Source organism: Eumetopias jubatus, unplaced genomic scaffold, assembly GCF_037043125.1.
Source record: "Eumetopias jubatus isolate StellerSeaLion01/CBP00866 unplaced genomic scaffold, mEumJub1_p1.0 scaffold_11, whole genome shotgun sequence".
Lineage (NCBI taxonomy): Eukaryota > Metazoa > Chordata > Mammalia > Carnivora > Otariidae > Eumetopias > Eumetopias jubatus.
This window is the reverse complement of record NW_028274817.1, coordinates 91,850,635-91,873,065: the sequence shown is the minus strand read 5'-3', so window position 1 is coordinate 91,873,065 and position 22,431 is coordinate 91,850,635. Positions and strand designations below refer to the sequence as shown.

Here is a 22,431-nt window from a genome sequence, read left to right as displayed (position 1 = left end):
TTCTCAACATCAGCGATACTGACATTTGAGGCTGGATAATTCTTTGTTGTGTAGCCTTGGCCTCTCCCTACCAGATGCCAGTAGTATCTCCCACTCCCTCTTCTCAGTTAATGATCACCAAAAATACCTCCAAACATTGCCCAATGTCCCCCTGGAGGGCAAAATCGCCCTGGGGTTAAGGACCACTTGCCTAGAATAAAAAATTTAAGAGGGCAAAAGAGAGACAGAGATTGCAGATGATAAAAAAAATTTGTAGGGGAGAAAACAGCTACACAGGTTGCATAAAAAGAAAATCAACATAGTACCAAAATTTTGTCAATTAATTAAAAATTCCACCACAGCTCCTCTTAGATGTATAGTGTTTTTTGTTTTTTTTTTCCCCAACATTTCAAAAGTTAATCTTTGGGGCGCCTGGGTGGCTCAGTCAGTTAAGCATCTGCCTTCGGCTCAGGTCATGATCCCAGGGTCCTGGGATGAGCCCGGAGTAGGGCTCCCTGCTCAGCCAGGAGTCTGTTTTCCCTCTGCCCCTCCCCCTGCTCCTGTGCTCGCTCTCTATCAAATAAATAAAATCTTTTTTTAAAAGTTTATCTTTCATACTACATAATTTTTATCACTCACAACCAGAAAGATTTTGTCCAATATTATTTGGGGTAAATTACAGAAATCACATACATCGCATACAGCCTTGTCAATTCCGTAGGTATACTGAAGACTTTTGCTTATCCTTATCCCTGAAAACATAACCCCAACCCATAGGAGTTATAAAGCAGCCAATTCAGATCAAGTTTTAAATCTTGGTTTAAAAAAAATACAAATGCAGTACATTATCTTCCTTTCATATAAATAGGTGTTTCGTGAAATCCATCTGGTTAGAAAATGAACTCATAGAAGCCAGCATGTCTTCAAGTAAAGAGTAAGACTCCTTTCAGTTTATGTTCTGAGGGGCAGCATGACCCCTAACAGTGCATTTTATGTCACCTTCTTCATCTGCCACACACAAGTAATTGGCTCAGCTTCAAGGAACCTGTAAACTATTTACTTGCTTTTAAGGGTTACGAATGTAACAGAATAAACTATAATTGTAACTTTAATCCTCCCCCATGTGAGGAGGAAAACAGTTCCCCAAAAGGAAACTTTTGAAACAAAACTGTTACAAACTCAAGATAGGGCAAAATACTAGTAGAGTCACCAAAAAATGAAGAACTGAGAAAGATGTTTCCTGGACAATGGCTTAACCTTATCTGAAAATTTCTACCAATCCAAAAAAGGTTTTTGATCTAAACAGCTACTCCTGACTGATGTCTCTCCTGCAATTCTGAGTATGGAAGAATGTAGGAACTGGGCTCTGGTCTTCCAGGGTAGATGTGTGTTAGCACTGCTCCTTTTGGGCCCTGGCTGTCCAATCATGTGCTCTATGTCAGTTTCATTCTGAGGAGTTTTAGGGACCTAAAACCCTGCAGTGCACGAGGGGGAGATCACTGAACGTGCTTTTAAGTAAAAGAAGTGCAATTATGCCCACAAGGAAAGTGAAGAGGGTTTTATAAAGGTTGCACGTGCAAATGCAGAAGGACTGAGTCACACAACTGATAGAAACTGAATCACACACCTTGCAAAAATGAACTGTGCCTATGCATTATTTGCATAGGTTACAAGAGGCAAAGAAACACAATGGACAAGATGAATAAAGCTTGTGGGTGTGGCTAGCAAACCAGCACATTACACTGCCCAGTAGTGTAATGTTAGCCTAGGAGAAGGTGGGAAGTTTGCTCAAGAGCTCAAACGGAGGCAACTGTGAGCATGCTGCTCTTGAGACCTGAGTAAGACCTGAGTCATTTGTGCTGTCGGATCAAGGCTCTTTGGAATCTACACAGGGCAACAGGCCCGTGAACCATAGCAATCTAAGGTATTTACCATGACACTGTCACAGATACTTCAAGGAGGCCTGTTCAACGGAGTCTCAAAAAGATAAGCTGAACAAGAACAGAACATATTTTTAACAAAGAGGAGAAAAATGTGCTCAATTTTAAAGCTTTGATGTATCAACTCATACTCCCATTAATATGTCTAGGAATAAAGGCTTAAGACTTTCTGAAGATTAAATGCATTAGAGCAATTATATACTAAGTAGACTTATGTTAGATTTTAATTTAGTAAAATCATGTTTAGACATTTATTGTTTACTGTTTCCTTCTTCATTTCTATACCCTATCCCCATAATCCTCATAACGGACAGCAGGTACTAGACAAACTCATTATCTTAAATTATCCACTTCTCTGTATTTTTTCCTTTTGAGTTTTAAATAAAGAAAATAATGGCCAGGAAATAATAAAGACTTTTTAAAAATTATTATTAAATGAAGCTTAAAAAATAGGAAATGCTTCCTTCCTAGGTAGGACTATATTATGGGTTCTCTCGAATTCAAGAAGGAAGGGGACTGAAATTTCTTCATAAAAATGCTGAGAACAAGATATTTTAAGACTCCTGCAAAACATGAAAAATATAACTAAGAGAACAGAACACAAATGTTAACATTATCTATTTATCTGCAGTTGCCAAGAAGAGTGAAAAGATTAAAAAAAAAAACACAAAAAACCCCAAGCCCCTATACTTTAGGCAGAAGTAACTGAAAACCAAAAGCCATTAGAAGTGTCACATTTTCCCACTGATGTGCATTACAAGGCCAGCTCTCTCTCCTGAGAACTTTTTGTACCGATGGTGTTCAGAGAGCCGGCAAGGGAAGCTACCCTAGTTCTTCCACTCGGTCTCAGGGGAGTACCCTGACACACGGTAGAGTGCGTGCTGTGGGCTAGCTCTTCCCATCTTCCACAGAAACTACCGGATTCCCAAGTAACAAAAATTAGAGCTCCGCTGGCAGAGCTGCCATGTCTTGGTAGTCGGAGGAATTCGATAAATAAAAACTGCTTCTGTGATTTGTAGTGGTAAGCAATGTCTAAGAAACAATACAAATGCCCACCCTACCCTGCCCCCCAAAAACTGTTTTCTGCACCAGAAAGGTTGCTCTCGTAAATGGCACGCTAGTTTTGCCAAGTCCATCCTGGTCGCCTTCATAGCACACGCACCATATTGGCTTTCCTTCTAAGCATCCTTTGGCCCCTGGTCCTCGATCCATTTAGAGCCAAGCCCTCTGCCCATCTCCCTCTGTATACTCTTTCCCGGTGATCTATTTACTATCCCAGCTCAATTACGATCACCTTGGTGATGGCTCATTTACTTCTCCTGCCCAGCCCTGTCACCAGAGCTTGCGATCCAGCCCTGCCTGGCCAAAGGGATGCGTAGGCACCTCAAAGCTAGCGAGGCCCCTTCAAACTCACATCTTCGGTGTCCCTTATCTCAGAAAACACCACCATCACCCATCACGTGCCCAAGATAAAACCAACAGGCACCTGTGCCATCTTCTCTTTCTTACCTTCAACACCAATCTCCTCACCAACCCCTGGATATTCCATCCCCTAAGTCCTTGTGGAACCTTCCCAGGTCGAAGCTTACCAACTCCGGTGTGAACCATTTCAGCAACCGGTTTCACCACTCAGTCTTGGTCCCCCTCCAACTGATTCTCAATATGGCTTTCAGGATGAGCTCTCAAAAACACCTAGCTAATGACGCCAGTTTCTGCTTCAAATCATCTGATGGCTTCTTACTGCCATTAGGATCAAGTCTACATTCCTTAAGGACACTTACAAAGCCCTCCAGGAGGGCGCCTGGGTGGCTCAGTCGGTTAAAACGCGACTGCCTTCGGCTCAGGTCATGATGCTGGAGTCCCGGGATCGAGTCCCACATCGGGCTCCCCGCTCGGCGGGGAGTCTGCTTCTCCCTCTGACCCTCCCCCCTCTCATGTGCTCTCTCTCTCATTCTCACTCTCTCAAAATAAATAAGTAAATCTTTAAAAAAAAAAAAAAAAGCCCTCCAGGATCTGATCCCTTCCCACTTACAGCTCAGCTCCAGCCTCGTCTCTCTCAACTCCTGCCACTCTGACCTCCTTTCAGTTCCCAGGTACAGAGCTTTTTTTCTCTTGCCCCAAGCAAGAGAAAGAGAAAGAAGAGAAAAACTGCCTCCACCTTAGCAGCTATTCCTTCTGGTCAGCACTCCCTGCCCCACCCCCGCAAATCTCTCTTTCCTCTGGCTAATTCTCACCTCTCCTTCAGTCCAAATATAACTGGTACTTCCTCAGGGCTACCCTTTCTGGCTTCAGAACTAGCTCAGATCCTCCTGTTATATGAACCCACAGCATCCTGAAGGGCCCTAGCAGAATTCAACCTGATAAACAGTAACACTGAGCAAACATCCATTACATGAATGAAAAGAAATGCAGAGGAAAGACATCCTAAGATACCAAGTGGTGCTGGATCTCCACTCAGCAGGTGAAAAGGAAGCCTCCCCCAGACCACAGTAATTCTGTGCAGAAATCTGTGACATCCGCAGGTGCCAAACTCTGCTTTATGCTGCGTCACGGGAGAGGAGTAGCTCTAGCAGTGTGGCTCTAATGTGCAGCACCGAGGCAGACAGAGGACAGGGACTTACTTCAGTAAGCGAATTGCGTGGCTGAAGCCATCGCCTTCCATTTGCACTCCTTGATGGGGAATCTCCAGGTTGGACAACTGGTAAGAGAAAAGCAGGAAGATCAGACCACCAACTCTACGAAGGAAACTACCTTTTCTAAGTACTAGTGTCTATTCTCGTGGCACCTGTTTCAGGGCCACTCTGTTCCAAAGGAACAACATGTCAGACATGCACACTGAGTTCCATCATCTGATTTCCTGGGCAACTATATTAAATCCTGTGAAACCCAAAGATGACCCAGAGCTTCTAGTTAAAAACAAAACAAAACAAAACAAAACAAAACAAAACAAAAACACCCCCGGGTGGCAAATCTTCAGAATTCTGGAGACTAATCTACTCCGGCAGTGAGCCAAAAGTCATCCAGAATCAATCCTGGTGGTTCCAAATGATGCAAGTGTAAAATAAGCCTGGTTTTCTTATGTTTGTCTTAATTATGTCTGTTCAAAACAAAGTCTGAGTCATAGTCACATCCCACTTTTAATCACAAACAATAGTTTTTAGCATATAACTTTTCTGGAATACTTTTTTTTAAAGATCTCATTTATTTATTTATTTATTTGAGAGAAAGAGAGTGAGTGAGAACGCACAAGAAGGGGGGAGAGGGAGAAGCAGGCTCCCCGCTGAGAGGGGAGCCTGACCTGGGGCTCGATCCCAGCTGAAGGCAGACACTTAACTGACTGAGCCACCCAGGTGCCCCTCTGGAATACATTTTTATTTTTAACAATTAAACTACTTCCTGTTGTGAAACCCAAGAAGAAAAGATTTCCAATTTATGCATTTACCCAATGAGATAGCTTTCCCAACTGGAGGATTCAGAAAGTGAGTTAAAAAGATGAAGGGAGGGAGAGTGCCTGAGACCCCGTAAGTGAAACTGCAGGTTATGTAGGTATGCCAAAAAGTCATCTGATGATCTACCAAAGAGAAGCTTGTCTTTGGCACATATTCACAGGTCTTCTATGGCAGGCTATTTATTTATACACACCTTGTTCCAGAAAGGATTTAAAGCAGCACTAAGTATTTGACTGAGCCCTGTTCTTTCGGCCTGGGACGAGCAGAGGTTTAAGAAAAATAGCTGCTAACCAAATAGGCCATAGGAGTTCAGATTCAAGGAAGAGGACTCAAAAACACCATCTCTGTCCTATGGATCAGAGATATAAACATCCCTGGTAAGATTAGATTGAGATTCACATCTCAGTATAAAGTACTTTAGGCAGATAATGTGTTTGCTTTTGTCTTCAACATGGCTTTTTCATTGAGATAAGAAAAAGTAGGCTGTTTAAGAGCCTGAGGGGGTTTCAACAGAGTACTACTATACAATGTTCTTACATGTCCTATGTGTGCAACAGGTATAGGAGCACAGGGAAGGGGGACAGAGAGGACTATGTCTACAGGTGTTAGTCTATGTGGGCACTACAGAGACAAGTTTTTGCAAGTTTTGTAGGTGGTGAGGGTAGAGGGCAGGCAGGGAGAGAGACATCATATTGCCCCCAGGTACCAGGTAGCCTCCCTTCCCACTACAAAGGTAGTAAATGAATGACATGCATGTCATCAATCCACAGGGCACAATAAAAAAAGCCCAAGAACACAGTCAACTAGATAGGAAGCATGGACACTGTCTGTACAGTTTAGGAGCAATGGCCAGTACCCAGGCAAGAAGACATTCATCAAGCTCACAGTTCTAGGAGCTAGGACATCAAGGTCATGAGTATCTATTTTAGATGCCTGTTTCTGGGCCTCGATTTCTCTGGGCTATTCCCTTCTTCATAGTTTTACACCTCACCCTCTGGCTTCAGACCTTGAAACCCTACAAAGCAGGGGTCAGCATACAACAGCTCATGGGCCAAATGCAGCCCAATGACTGTTTTTGTAAATAAAGTGTGACTGAAACATAGCCACAACTCATCTGTTTAAACATCAACCATGGCTGATTCACACTACAAAAGCAGATCTGTGTAGCTATAATAAGAGACCATATGACTCACAATACCTAAAATACTTACTATCTGGCCCTTTACAGAAGTTTGGCGATTCCTGCTCTAAGCCATGAAAGTGTTCAACAAGTCTTCCCAAGACTATCATCATCAGTTTCACTGAAATAATCCACTTCCACATTCCCAGGTCTCTTCTTTTACTTTTTTTTTTTTTTGTATCCTCAATTGTTTTATTCATAAACATCAAAAAAAATATTTTTTTTAGTTTTACTGTGGCAAAAGTCTCCACTTCATTCCCAATAATTTACAAAGGGGAGGAGTCTTACAAAAAGTAAAACTTTAAAATAGAGGGAAATAATTAAGGTTTTGGTGTATCCCTTTTAAAGGGATGCCAATCCTTGGCTGGAGTCCTTTTTGGAAATATAAAAATGCAGATTCTGTTACTGCCCTTTACTCTCATGTTTGGGGATAATGCTGGATACCACAACTGTGTATTCTTGAAAGACACTAATTCTATGTAAGTCTATTCCTTAGTCCACATGACAAGAGTAAAAATCGGGTTTAATATTCTTTCTGACCTGTTTCTCAGAAAGGAACCCGGTTTTATTGGTGTTTAAGCAATATGTATAGCTTCACCAACTCAAAAATAAGCCACCCCTTTATCAACTAATCACCTCTAAGAGATAATGTTCCTACTAAGAGGTATGCAAGTAAGATGTTAATACTCAAAAATTGTCCTTTTTTTAAATTAGGAAGAATTTACTTTCCATTTCCATAAAGGGAAGAACGCTCACAATTTGGAATCAGAAAAATGAAATAATATAAGTCATGTTTTACAAGTACACCATGAGATGCTATAATTTCAACCCCATCCCTCCCAAAATGAACAAGATCACAGCTATTCTGGTTCTCCTAATGGAATCCACGTAGCTTTAGCAAGGCATTTTAAAAATTACTTTTATATAGAGTACTCAAAACTGTTTCAAAAAATTACCTCCAACCGAAGTCCTACGAATGGCATATTTGTATCACACATAGCAACAAAATGAGCTAGAACTTTATTGAAGGCACACATTTCTCCTGATCGTTTGGTTTTCTTGGGTTCTACTGGACATGGATCATCAGACAACTAGAATTGGGGTAAAAAAGTACAGGTGATGCAATTAGTTAAGGCAGTTAAACTACTATAGCTCAAGGTTAACAAAAACAAATGTTATGCATTCAACAAGTATTTATTGAGCAAATATTTCAACCTAAATACTGGAAATTTATGTAAGTATTGTGTATTTAGCAAGCTCTCTTGTGGAAATGGTGTAAAATTAATTATTAATTAAGAGAGAGGCATTTTCAAGAAAATGTAGAAAACTGTTACTTAAACCTGATTGCCCACCAATCTCTTACAAACCGGATCTAATTCTTTTCCCATGTTAAAAATGGTTAAAGAACAGGAGAGAGTTAATACACACCAATCCTGTACTCACTTCTATATGTGATCCTACCTTGCGCTTGGGACCGGTCCTAGGCTGTTTGCCAGGTTTGGTGCGAAAAACCAAGTCCTGGATGTTTTCCTTGAACTGCTGCAGCAGGAGAGCCATGAGAGGGGTGTCCTCACGTTCCGCAGCATTCACAGACATGAAGTAGTACTTGTACGACAGCTGCGTGGGTTTATTGGGAACCTCCAACATCTCCACAACCTAAGAAGGCCCAAGTCAGAAATGAGACTCAGAGAAATAATTAATGAGTGTTGCATATTTTCCACCTTATAGCAAGTAGGGCTCAGAATTGTAACTCTAACAGATGGTCTTTCTTCTTTAAACGAGGACAAATTAATCATGATTCTCAACAAAAAAAGCATTCCTGTTATATACTTTGTTCTCTAAAAAATAGATCAGACTAATGAATAAAAGCAAAAACCACCATAAACTATAGTAAATGGGACATTTAGACTATTATAGCATTAAGTGTTCTGGATATTCATATCTTAGCTTAAAACATTGTATGCTTAAGTAAAGCAGATCTGCTAGATTTTCTAGAATGGTATCTATCTATTTCAAATTGCCTTGTTTTCCTTAACCATTAAAACATCCTAAGGGTGCCTGGCTGGCTCAGTTGGTGGTGCATGCAACTCGATCTTGTGGTTGTGAGTTCAAGCCCCACACTGGGTGTAGAGATTACTCAAAAATAAAATCTTAAAGAAAAACAAAAGCTCCTAAGAATTCCACTGTTAGAGCCGAGAAAAATGACAAATAACTCTCACAATTGGAAGCATATAAAAATAAACCCTGATAGATATGGTCATTGTGAGGATGACACCACCACCACCAACAGCCAACACTGATATAGAGAGTACTAGACGCCACATACTGTCCCAAGTACCTGACAGATGTTAACGCATTCAGACCTCCTAATAACTCTGTAAAGAAGGGATTACTGCCTTCATTTTTCTGATGAAGAAACTGAGGCACGAAATACTTAGGTTACTTGCCCAAGGTCTCAAGAGCTGAGAAGCGATGGACTCATGCTTTGATTCCACTTTGGCTCCAGAGACCTTGCTCTTACCCACTCTACCAGTTTACTGTTTTCAAGTTCTACCTAAAATTTAAGAAAAGTCCCCTAAATACTTTAAGGGGAGAAATAAATGCCATTGGACCACTGCTCTGACCAACATATGCTTTCCTGTCTCTCTTCCTGCCTCCTTTCTCTCCCTTACCCCACCCCCTCCCGACACACTCTCTTCAGGAAATTCTTAGGCTAACACCTAATAACACACTGATGCATGAGGAAATGGAAGAATTAAAAGGAAAATGGATGCTTCACCAGAGAAAATATAGAGATGGCAAAAAAAGAAAAATACATGAAAAGATATTCAATATCATCAGTCATTAGGGCAGCATAAATTAAGACTACAAAAAAACACACACCATTATACATCTATCAGAATGGCTAAAATTTACTTATTTTGTAAAAGATTTTTACTTTTCATTTTTTAAGTAATCTCTACACCCAATGTGGGGCTCGAACTTACAACCCTGAGATCAAGAGTCGCAGCCAAGTACCCCCAGAATGGCTAAACTTTAAAAAATTATAATACCAAGTGCTGACAAGAATGCAGAACATCTAGCGCTCTCTTGTATTGCCATCAGTAATGCAAAATGGCCCAGCCACTTAGGAAAACAGTTTGGCAAAAGCTAAACATACACTGACATTATAACCTAACCTAACAATCCTACTCCTGGTTACTTATCCCAAAGAAGTGAAAACCTAAGTTCACTAAAAAAAAACAAAAACAAAAACAAAAAACCTATATGCAAATGCTTAACAGCAGCTTTATTCATAATTGCACCAAACTGGAAATAACCCAGATGTCCTACCACCAGAGACTGGTTAAACAAACTGTAGTATATCCATACCATGACTACTGCTCCAATTACAAGAATGAACTATAATACACATCACAATATGGATGAAAATCAAAGGCATTATGCTGAGTGAAAGAAACTAGACTGATGGGAAAACCTATATAGACAGAAAACAGGTCAGTGGTCACCAACTGAGAGTGGGGGGAGGGTCCAATTATAGAGGAGCAGCATGAGGGCATTTTGGGGGTGATGGATCTGTTCTGTGTTTTGCTGAGAGGCGGATTACAATAGTGTATGCATTTATTACAACTCAGACACAGTCTAAACTTTTCCCATATGTAAATTATATCTTAACAAAGCTGACAAAAGTAAAATGGCAGACATTTAAAGGGACCAATCCTTTCCTCTGTTCTTAATGTCCACAGTAGTTTTTCCCATTTCTATGAATGTATCACTCCTAAGTGAGAAATAAGAAGGATGAAGAGTAACATAGATTCAGTTTTGGTCTAAGCCACGAGCAACAAATTATTGCTTTATAATAAATCATTAGTCATTGAAACTAACATCTGGTTTCTGTTGATACTAAATAAGGTCAGAAATAATAAAGCCATTTTGTCTGTGGCTGAGTATAAGGATCTTTGTGTGTTCATAGGTTTGATTATTATACATGTATTCTGAGTATCATTTTATATGTAGACCAGGCAGCTCACCAAGGACAGAGACAACAATCCTTTGTCATGTACCAAATCTAGTTCAACAGCTGGGGTTTTAAAATTCAGAAAAAAAGTGAAGTTCATATCAATGACAAACCTATTGCTCCATATAAATAACACTAACCTAAGATGTGTCAGGCTAGACAGGGTACATGTTTTTTAAGATAGTATCTTTTAAAAATACAGCTCAAAACCCTAAAAAAATTCACTCCTATTACCTTCACCAACAAGCTTGAATTAAGTTTCTCAAATATCTCAGATTCTTAGCCAAAAATATCTATGTGGTATATACAGAAATTTCTACAAGGAGGGAAATATATTTAGGGTGAGTTCATATTTCAAATTCTTACAACTTTTAACCAATTCAAAGATCTCAAAGAAACTAACTCGATAACACCGAGAAATCTAGAGTGAAAAAAGAATAAGAAAGGATCTTACTGTGCACTGAAAGGTACATGCAATCAATAAAAACGCAATTAATAAAAATCTATATATATGCCTTCAGTCAATTAAGGATGAGAATATAAAGCTACTTCAGCCAGCTGTATTTAAAAGGATGCATTATGCAAGTTAACATTTGATTAAAACCAAGCAAGTTTATCTGATACCAAAACATCTCCACACCTTCACAGTAGTTGCTTTCAATGCTTTCCCTCCCATATAGAGGAGATGCTTCATCCCAAGCAGAAACTAGGCCTCACTACAGGAAAGATCTGAGGGTGAGAGGGATGGAGACATACCTTATATTCCCCAACCCTGCCTGATCACTGTATCATTTCTTAGACATGATTTTCCTCTCTCCCCCATCCCTACCTCCTAGGTTGAGAATCACTAAAGTCAAATATCCAATAAAATATGTTTGCAATTAAATTAAGCAATAAATCATGTGAAATACTAATAGAATTACTGAACTTGATCACCCAAATCCCCCCTTTGCATACTTACAATGTAGTACTGAGGAAGACGGGTAAGTTTAATGAACAGCTTATTCTTAGAAAGGTTTCCAATAGGATGGGTTGAGTAATTGGACAGCTGCAATGTTTCACTGCTTATTGTAGGCAGATGCTTTATAGATTGCTTGCAACGCTGTTGTCCAAGCCAAAACCTTAATTGAAAGGAGATAACGCACATCACAAAATCGTAAGTTCTTCTGATTAACTGTGTGCAACTGATTAGTAAACTGATTACTGAAGACCACTAAAAAATAACAATCTGAAATTTAACTGACCTAGTAAAAAGACACATAACCATAATGATGAATCATTTCTCCAAGTTTTGCATTGGTCTGTTAGTTCTAGTTCTGTTTAAGGAGTTGAAACTACAATGTGAATGATTTTGTTTAGTCATAAGGTAGAATTAACTAGTATTAAGGCTGGGACACTGTAGCAGTGTATTAAAGAAAATGACGAATTTCCTATGGTTTATTAAGACAGCAATAACTAACCTCAACATCTTTTATAAAATACCTGAAGTGTTTATAAAAGAAAATAGAACAAACAATAAACAGGTATAAATGTACCTAATTTTTCTAATATCACTAGAGATATATAGTCCCAGTTTTTATACTGTGTATGTGTGAAGTGATGGTTATACCTAGCAGGTGCCAATAAGTATTAATTACCTTTTTTCCCTCCTCTCTCTCGGTTAAGCCACCAGATTTTAGTTTGATGCTTTTTATAATATTCCTCTCACTTCTTTTATCTGATTAGCTATCATTGAGGCTAGACACTGTGTGTGTGTGTGTGTGTGTGTGTGTGTGTGTGTGTAAAACATATGGAAAAAGTACTGTACTAGTCACATGCAGCAAAACCATGTCATAAAATGACTGGTCCATAAACTCTCACTGGTTCACAATGAAATAACTACAGAGTATAAGAATACAAATTTAGAAACTTTCCACAGCAACGTAACAATTACAACAACATCTAAGCTCATGATCAGTAGGCTGGCCTTGCTGAACAGGGTGTAGACCAGTTCAGGTGCTGCTGCACTTGTGTAGTGAGCTGCATGTGGTACAAACTCTGTACTAGTCACGTGCAGTAAAACCACGTGACTAGTACAGAGTTTGTACGTGCAGTAAAACCATGCCATAACATACAACACTTTAAGGGTAGTTTGTCAACTATTACCCAAAAATGTATAAAGTCTAGAAAGCAGTCTTTTTCACTGAAAAACAACTTAAATTTATCTGCAACTTCACAGGATCAACTGCTAGAACTGGCTACAAATGAAGAAATGAAGATAAATTTTGAAAATGCAACAATACTTGCTATGTTTTAGATAAAAGTTAAAAATGAATGTTCTGAACTTGCCAAAACTGCTTTCAAATCTCTATTTCCATTCCCATCAACATGTGAGACTTTGTGAGACTGGGATCTCTACTATGTATGTTTTTGAAGAAAAATAGAAACAGTTAAGATATATATTATTTCCTGTGATTAGCATCATCATCAACCCAATCTAGACTAGTTCCAACAAGCAAAAAACAAGCCCATTTGTCACGTTAAAAATTCTAAATACAAGATAATATCAATACAAATTCTAAATATATATGTGTATTTATATAAATTTTAAATACAAGATACTCTTTTCAATGTGCACACAGAATTGTCATTTTACTCTTAACTTTTTTTTATTTCATGTAACAAAAAATCTGAACATAAGAGTGAATTTTCTGTATTAACTATGTACACTTCCAATGAAAAATGTGTATAGATTTTTTTCTTCATTTTTATACTGTTCTGATTATGTTTACTGAGATGTAATTTTCTGTTGGTTCTTACAATAAAAAACTGGGGCCTATATTTTGCACGTTTTTTCGTTTCTTTTTTTTAGAATTTGTTTTCATTGCACGTTATAAGAAATCACATGAACAGATGCTCAACATCATCAGTCATTAGAAAAATATAAATGAAAACAATGCAATACCTCATTACACTCACTAGGATGGTTACAGAAAAAACAGTAACAAGTGTTGGCAAGAATGCAGGGAAACGGAAACCCTCAAATACTGCTGATGCAATTTTAAAAAGGCACAGCTACTCTGGAAACTAGTTTGGCAGTTTCTTTAAAAAGTTAAACATAAATTTACTGTGTGACTCAGCAATTCCATTCCTAGTGGAATGAAAATGCATGTCTACACATAGACTTATAATGAATATTCAGAACAGCATTATTCATAATAGCCAAAAAGCGAAACAACCCAGGGGCGCCTGGGTGGCTCAATCAGTTAAGTGGCCGACTCTTGATTTAGGCTCAAATCATGATCTCAGGATCATGAGATCGAGCCCCACATCAGGCTCCTGCTCAGCGGGGAGTCTGCTTGAAATTCTCTCTCTCCCTCTGCCCCTCCCCCTGCTTGTGTGCACCCTCTCTCTAAAATAAATAAATCTTAAAAAAAAAAAAAAGTGAAACAACCCAAGTGTCCATCAAACTATGAATGGATCAACAAAATGTGGTACAAAGCCATATAGTGGAATATTATCCAGTCATAAAAAGGAATTAAGCTTTGATACCTGCTACGAAATGGATGAAAACCTCAAAACATTAAGCTAAGTGAAAGAAGCAAGTCACAAATCACCACATACTTTATGATCCTACTTATATGAAATGTCCAGAAAAAAAAAATCTGTAAGAACAGAAAGTAGATTCATAGTTGCCTGGGGCTCAGGCTGAGAATGGGGGTTAACTGTAAATGAATACCTTTTTGAGGTGATGAAAACGTTCCAAATGTCCTAAAACTGGATTGTGATTATGGCTGCAAAGCTCAGTAAATTTACAAGTCCTTAAAATGGGTGAATTCTATGGTACAGAAATTATACTTCAATAAAGTCATTTCAAAAACATTAATGTCCCATGATAGATTAGCAATCAACTGGTCATTCACCAAAGATCATTTGAGAAGCACTATTGTAAGTGATAACCAGGGGACCTTTCTTAGAAATTATGTGTTTAAGTACAGAGACACATTTGATAAGTTTAAGGCTTTGGGGACCTAGCTTTCTGGTTTTATGTTATATTTCTGCTAGCTGGACTGCCAGATAACCTTGAGTCATACAAGATGTGAGTTATTAAGCATTTAAGTATTTAAACCTTATTTGTTTAGCCAAGTGCACAAAAATATGCTAAATCACTAAAAATTCTGGAATGTGTTACCCAGAATAACGATTATCATTTTTCATATACAATTAAACTAAGCAGCTATTCAAAAGGAGGCTCATAAAACACTATCTACTGGCATTAAAAATCTTATCTTGTTAATGAAAACATTACTTGATTATAGTGAAGTCTTCAAATATTTATACAACTCAAACTGGCAACGAGAAGGGGTAAGGCTAGATCACAAAATCAACAGATCTCTCTGAACAGTCTAGCCCCCTCCCCCCTTCTCCATTTGCCAGTTTGGGTTTTGACCCCTGAAATTTATTTTTATCCCTTGGAAGTCTGTTTTATTAATTTTAAAAGAGAGTTTGTTAGAGTTGCCATAACGGTACCTCTGTGTACCAGGATGGTAATGAAACCTCATAGAATTATCTTTAGCTCCATTTTCAGTGTTCTTTAACAGTATGAAGCACTCAAAGGATTTTGAAGCAGTATTGAATGACAGTACTAGAGAAGCAGAAACAACTATTCTGGAAGTGTCAGCTGGTAGATTCATACCATGAAGATTATCCGGGGTAAGAATAAGACTCTACTGCAGGGAACACTAGATTCAATAAAATTCATTGTAAGCGATTTGTACAGTGCTTTTACAGGAGGAAATGTGGCAAGGAATGAAAAGTAGAGTGCCATGCCCTTCATACCTGTATTTGCTCTGGAAGGGAACTGGGTACAAAACACTGCCATCTTGGCCCTATTCCAAGAGAATTTCGATTCCAAGTACCAAAAGGTGCTCAAGTTTCATGTCATAAACATTAAGGACAGTGACTGATCAAGAGTAATGATGGAGAAGAAAATATATCGTATCAAAGTAACTTTCCATTTTTAGTCTTGAGCTAAATAAGCAAGCTTACTTCAGTTGTTGAATCCAAGGGATAATTCGTTTCATATCATCGTTCACAGACTTCTCCATGTCATCCAGCGTGGCCTGGTCTATAGAATATAGCACTTCATTAATTCACTGCTTACATGAGGCATAAAATATTTAGGCAGCCCAAAACTTACATGAAAATTACTGTTTTAGGCAGAAAGTAATGTTATTTTTGAGTCAGAGAAAAACCAAACTAAACGTATCATTAGGCATAAATTAACCCAATTTGTTTACCCTCGTTATAGGTAAGACAACTAATTAATAGCAAATGTACACTAGCAGGAAGAACAAGTAACAAATATGGGAATTAATTCTTTGCCTACATTTTAATTCCCAAAACTCTCGGTGTAGTTAATTTTTTCACTTACATGTATTTCAAATTCCTAGTATCACTAAACTTAGAACCTTAAAAATGCAAAAACTATAAAACTCCATTAAAATGTTTGTTTATTGGGGCGCCTGGGTGGCTCTGTTGTTAAGCATCTGCCTTCAGCTCAGGTCGTGATCCCAGGGTCCTGGGATCGAGCCCCACATCAGGAAGCCCGCTTCTCCCTCTCACACGCTCCTTACTTGTGGTTCCCTCTCTTGCTGTCTCTCTCTAATAAATAAAATCTTTAAAAAATAAAAAATAAAATGTTTATTAAACACAAATGATTTCTGGCATAAGCAAGAGCTTTTGGCTTAAGTTCAGCTTGTTAAATGTCACTTAGAATCTTTATTGACACCAAAAAATGTTGTAATAGCATGTTGCACAAAAAGCAAAATATAAAATGATTTCAACTAAAGAAAAAAGTATGGAGAAAATTAGAATACCATTGCTATGGAAATTTGTATGTTGGAGCCATAAACTCCTAATATGATGGTATTCAGAGGTGGGACCTTTGGGAGATAATTAGGTTTAGACGAGGTCATGAGGGTAGGACTGAGGTCATGATGTGATTGGTGTCTTAAAAGAAGAGACACTGGAGAGCTTGCTTGCTCTCCTTCCTGCCACGTGATGACAGAGAGAAGGCCTACATCTCCAAGCCAGGAACAGAGCCCTCACCAGAACCCAACCATGCTGGCAACCTGATCTTAGACTTCCAAACTCCGAAACTGTGACAAAGTAAAACTCTACTGTTTCAGCAAACCTCTCTGTGGTTCTTTGTTATGGTAGCCTGAACTGAGCCAAGCATATATCCTCTAAAACAAGAATGACTGCCAACAGGTAACTATTTTTTGTTTCTCTCATTTTACATGTTCATCTTCCTTATTTACGAGTATGTATTATGTAAATAGTCAAGAAAACACCTTAAATAAAAAAATTTTTTGAAGAACTAACAATTGCCTTGTGCTTTGGAACCATAGTTAAAAGGTAATTCCTAAGTGTGCCACTTATCATTTAGCCAACATAAATGCAACATGATTCAAAGTAATGAGACCAGCCTTCTATGAACAATTCAGAGACAAATTTATCTTCATACAGTATAACCAGAAAACTTTTTATTTTCATTGATCTAGCTTAATATTAATTTCAAGCAGTAAATGTGCTAGTATGTACAAGAACACTGTTCCATTAGCAATACAAAAACACTAAGTGCCAAGTGGTTCATCATTTTAGACCACCAACTTGGTAACAGATCATGTTAGAAATCCAACGTTAATGTCTACTGTGTTTAGGCTAGGGGAAAAAAAAAAAACCAAAAAACCCTCTTCTCCAGGATTCTGTAACCTAAGTTAACATTTAGATGTTTACACTGTCATAAATTTGTTCTTCAGCCATGAGTGACATCAGAATCCCCTGTAGTTGTTTCCATGTCACCCAACTATGAATGGTAGTATCGTTAATCTAAGAAACATCAGCCATCAACGTTATTACTTTTACAAAAAGAGAAACAACATGAATGCACTTCATGTTGGGAGGTTTAATTTTTGATACAAGAAAATCCGAAGGAGACTTAAAATTGGCCTCAAGGAACAGACGTCAGCCAGAGTTATCCCTTCCACATGGACTTTCTGTACTGCTAAACCACCCCCTCCAATACCAGAGGTAATGGCAGAAAAATTTGTTTGCTTTTGTTAAAGCATTCTTCTTTTACGCTGAGTGACTGTATCATTGAGTCACTTACCAAGTCCATAAAGCATCAATTGAAACATTCCAGAATGCAAGTCTACAAAAATGTGCAGACACTCTGAGTTACCGCAGGGCTCCAGGATGGGAACAACAAGAGCTGGAAGTGCAGTCTCTATGGAAGCTGAACGGTTAAGAAGGAAAAAATTATATTTCTATCTGAATATTTTACAGAAAAAAAATATTTCTCAGTGAGTAGAAACATACGAACTATCAAACAATCCTGAATGTTAAAGGAAAAACAGGAATTTGCAAAACTGGAATAGTACTATTATGTCAATTAGTAGCTCAAAAGGAAGAATGTATTCCTCGAGGTGACTTGAAACAAACAGACCCCTCTCGAAATACTACAGCAAAAAAAATCCCCAGATTCCTTAAAAAAGGTTAAAAGAGCTAGTGAAAACATGAACTTCATCAGTAAGCTGAATTCTAGTTTTACTTCCATTCAGTAATTACTAAGTAGTTAGTTTTTAAGGATTTTCTTTTTGATACGTGGGAAGAAAATTGGTAAATAGAATAAATTTCATCTACGGCCTCAATATTTTCAATGCTATTCTTCATAAACAGAGGATTTCTGGCAATTAGGGCCTGTGTGTTAAAAAAAAAAAAAAAAAAAAGACCTGAAAACCATTACACATTATTGCTTATATAGGAAAAAAATTTTTCCCAGTTATTTATGCAACCTCATTTTTAAGTCACAGATGAAATAAGAACACAAGCAACTGTTAAACACCAATTCCCAAAGCTGCCAATATACTTGTTCTAGAGCTTCATAGTATTTCCACCAGGCCCAATTAACTCTTCCCTTAATCCCACAAACTGGCATAACAAAACCCAGTAAAGGAGCAAAGCACTGAAAGCGCAGCCCGTGCCTGTCAGATTGAGGAGTTATCAAAGGAATACACTCTTCTAGTTACCACGTTCCTCTAACACTACAGCACAGAAGAAAAGGCAGGCAGTGAGGAGAGTGGTAATGTAGGCCCAGCCTTTCACCAGGTGACTTCTCTGTGCTACTCTGTTAAACAAGAATAACATCTTCCTGTCCATGCCATGGGTCCTTAGGAGGAAGAAATGACAAGTTTGTGAAGGTGCTTTAAAAAGCAAAGTGCTCAACAACGTACATTATCCTTTATGAATCAAAGAAACAAACCGAAACCTCTTATTAGGAATTTGCACAATAATTAAAATGGGTGAGGTTACTGTTGGTGCTATCTGTACAAAGAAATTATCAAACAAGTAAATAAAGCCAAAAAATAGCAGGAGACATATTTAATCAGATGAAAACAAATTTCTTTCAAGTAGATCTACCACATATTTGTAAAGAAATGTTTAACAATACAGAGCCAGAACTATCACCTAAAACAAACACAAAAGAACAAAAAGGTATAGAAATTTCTTTTACGATATTTTATAATTCAGAGCAGTGTGAGAAATTAGTTCAGATTATGTTTTGCTGAATTTACTGTTAATATAATAAACAGTGCTTATAGATTTGAAGCAAGACTGCTGATTTTTAACATATCTGTACTGTTATAATTCCTAATGGATTAGAAATGTATTCTTTAAAGCAAAACCATTTTTATTTTTGTTTTCTTTTAATTTAAATTCAATTAATTAACATAGAACGTATTATTAGTTTCAGAGGCAGAGTTCAGTGATTCATCAGTCTTATATAATACCCAGTGCTCATCACCATCACATGCCCTCCCTAATGCCCATCACCCAGTTACGCCATGCCCCCCACCCCCTCCCCTCCAGCAACCCTGTTTGTTTCCTATGATTAACAGTCTCTTACAGTTTGTCTCCCTCTCTGATTTTGTCTTGTTTTATTTTTCCCCTCCCTTCCCCTCTGATCCTCTGTTTTGTTTCTTAAATTCCACATGAGTGAGATCATATGATCATTGTCTTTCTCTAGCAAAACCATTTTTAAAGTGGAGAAATGATGTAAAGCTCATTCTGACAATTGGGGTAACAATTGTAATTTCAATCTAATTATCAAAATTGAGTGTTCCTGAAAAGACAGGGCAGAGAATACAGAAAGCACAGTCCAAAAGATAAAAAATACTTTGGTGTGTATCCCTTCTAACTGCCAATGTCCATATTTTTCTTTACGGAAAATAAAATCTATAAGGCCCTAAGCATTTAAAGGCAACTGGTTTGAAGGTATCCAAACAAGGCAAAACTTACCAATAAAATATAGAAGAATTAAAAGCTGTGCAAGCTGACAGGATGGTACACTACTTCTTCCTGCAGCAGGAATGTATATATAAATCTCTTTTGTTTCTCCCTATCTATGTACTGAGGACCAGATGAGGAATGGACCGATACACAGTAATATAAAGTGTGAAGATTAAAGAAAGGCAACTAAGCCCGCTTCCGAACTGCCCCCGCTACCCTGATTCTGGCACTGCCGCATCGCAACAGGAGGGAGACTCCCCTGGCTTTCAAGAGACAGGAATGCTGCAAACGGGGCTACCTGACACGTGACTTTACGTGCCCTGCACTGCCTTTTTTGACCTTCTCTCCAAAGTTCTGCCTACTCTGCTTCGAGACATTCCCACCCCCATGAAACCACACACTGCCATCTAGACTGTCCAAAACCTGCTGTCTGTCCATTCCCCCAGCCCTCCCTTGAAATGCTCCCTTGTCCAAGCTACTCATTTCCTGGGCTTATGACAGTGAGGAGTGGAAAGAAAAGCCAGGTGATTAAGGGTAACTGCCCTAAAGGATTCCAAGAACAGTCCTTGGTCCCAGTAAAGGATGTGACTAAAGCATGTTTTCCCATCACAAAAGGGATCAAGTAAGACTGCATGAAGAATACAAATGCACGAACACGAGTTTAAAAACAAGTTAAAGCATATGCTGTAAAATGGTGGGTCCGCAGGCCCTTTCCTAAAGCAGTCGTCATTTCCAGAACTGTTCTGATTAAAGCAGGTCTGAGGAGCCCAACGCCACACGCAAGCACCCTCTCCTTCCTCCGAAACACAGTACAGTCTCCAAAGCACCCTTCTCTCACACCCAGGACTCTACAGACACGTAGAACATGAAAACCACTGCTGGAGCACACTCCCACTAAAGGTAAGAGATCTAGGAAGAACCTGGACTAACATCCTTGAGTTACAGAAGAGAATGGGGCCCAAAGAGTGTTACTTGTTCAAGAGCATGCAGCTCAACTCAGACCTTCTGGCTGCCCAACCAGTGAGATCTCTACAAAATGGCGCTGAAGAAAAATCTTTTGCAACTTATATTAACAAGACAAAAAACTATTCTTATGTTAATACTTGGTTAGTCTATTTCTCAAAGTAATTTAAATATCCCCTGGGCAATCACAAAGAGTTTTTTACTTACTACTAATAAATAAGCCTTGTTTGTGGAGGATACTAAAATAAACCAGAGCCTATCAAAAGAACACAAACTCTGATTTTCCGCAATGCCAACAAATTTTATCATTTTACTATTTTGAAAAGTTAGAAGTTAGAAAAAATTAAGATTGCAAAAATCCTTAACAGTCTTCTTTACAAGGGTGCCAAGACAATTAAATGGGAAAATTGTTTTTTTTTTTCAGCAAATGTTCCTGGAACAACTGCATATCCCCAAACAAAAGAAAACAGCTGGACCCCCCACTTCACACCACATACAAACATTAACTCAGAAAGTAATCTAAATTTAAGAGCTAAAACTATGAAACTGAAGAGAGATGAAAAGATGTTCAAGAATCATTAGGCAAATGCAAATCAAAACCACAGCGGATACATCAGTTCATACCCACCAGGACAGCTAGAAACCAAAAGACAGTAACTGTTATTGGTAAGTATGCAAAGAAACTGGAAACCTCACAACACACTGCTGGTGATGGGATTATAAGGTGGTGTTAAACATGTAAAAAGGTAAAACACAGTTACCAAAAGACCCAGCCCTTCCACTACTAGGTACATGGCCAAGAGAAATGAAAACAGGTCCACACAAACACCTGTACAAGAATGTTCAAAGCAGTGTTATTCATCATAGGAAAAAAAAAGTGGAAGTGATGTGGAAAATAAAGGCAGAAGGAAATGTAGATAAAATTAAATGTCCCTATAACCTACAGCCCAATGACAAATACTTGAGGCAGGCAGAGTATAATGCTCCTCCAGGAAGCTCCCAACTGTCTTAATGTTAATGCCTTGCTAGAGGGAAAAACAACCTTGGTTTGACAACAGCAAGGCCTCAGATTTCCCCAGTCTTCTTTTAGCATATGAAAATCCTTTTGAAACTTCCCTTATCTTTACTTCCCCCCCACCCCAAAGTATATCATCTGTTGCTTCTCACAATCCCAGGGCATCCGCTCCTCCTGCCCACGGGTCCTGTCCCGGTGCTTTAATAAAACCACCATTTTGCACCGAAGACGTCTTAAGAATTCTTTCTTGGCCATTGGCTCTGGACTCCACCAAACACACCAACATCCAAAAACTACGTCATTTGGTGCCCAACGTGGGGCTTCAAAGGTCTTTTCATCTGGACTCCGCGCTTTGGTACACACTTGGTGAGTACTTTGCTCTCCCTTTACTCTCATTTCAGTGGCTCTTCAAGGAGTACACTCTTACTGGAACCCTTTCATGTCGATTGCCCAAGCTCCAATCCTCTAGCCCGTGGCTACTCTACAGGGAGGAGAAAGCCTGCCTTTTGGCTGAAAGTTAGTACAATGGCCGGAATGGTAACAAAACCCAGGAA

General features: G+C 38.6%; 1 protein-coding gene across 2 annotated transcripts in view; it reads right to left on the bottom strand.

The window, feature by feature from the left end:
- The window catches only part of MED14 (mediator complex subunit 14), a 71,915-nt gene that overhangs the window by 24,589 nt on the left and 24,895 nt on the right, over window positions 1-22,431 (bottom strand). For both annotated transcript variants that reach the window (XM_028113455.2, XM_028113456.2), the window contains exons 11-16: window positions 17,720-17,845; window positions 15,595-15,673; window positions 11,528-11,687; window positions 8,010-8,204; window positions 7,505-7,639; window positions 4,541-4,617 (exon numbers count right to left, since the gene is read on the bottom strand). In XM_028113455.2, the coding sequence (XP_027969256.1) occupies window positions 4,541-4,617; window positions 7,505-7,639; window positions 8,010-8,204; window positions 11,528-11,687; window positions 15,595-15,673; window positions 17,720-17,845 (772 nt within the window). The remainder of the gene's footprint in view (window positions 1-4,540; window positions 4,618-7,504; window positions 7,640-8,009; window positions 8,205-11,527; window positions 11,688-15,594; window positions 15,674-17,719; window positions 17,846-22,431) is intronic.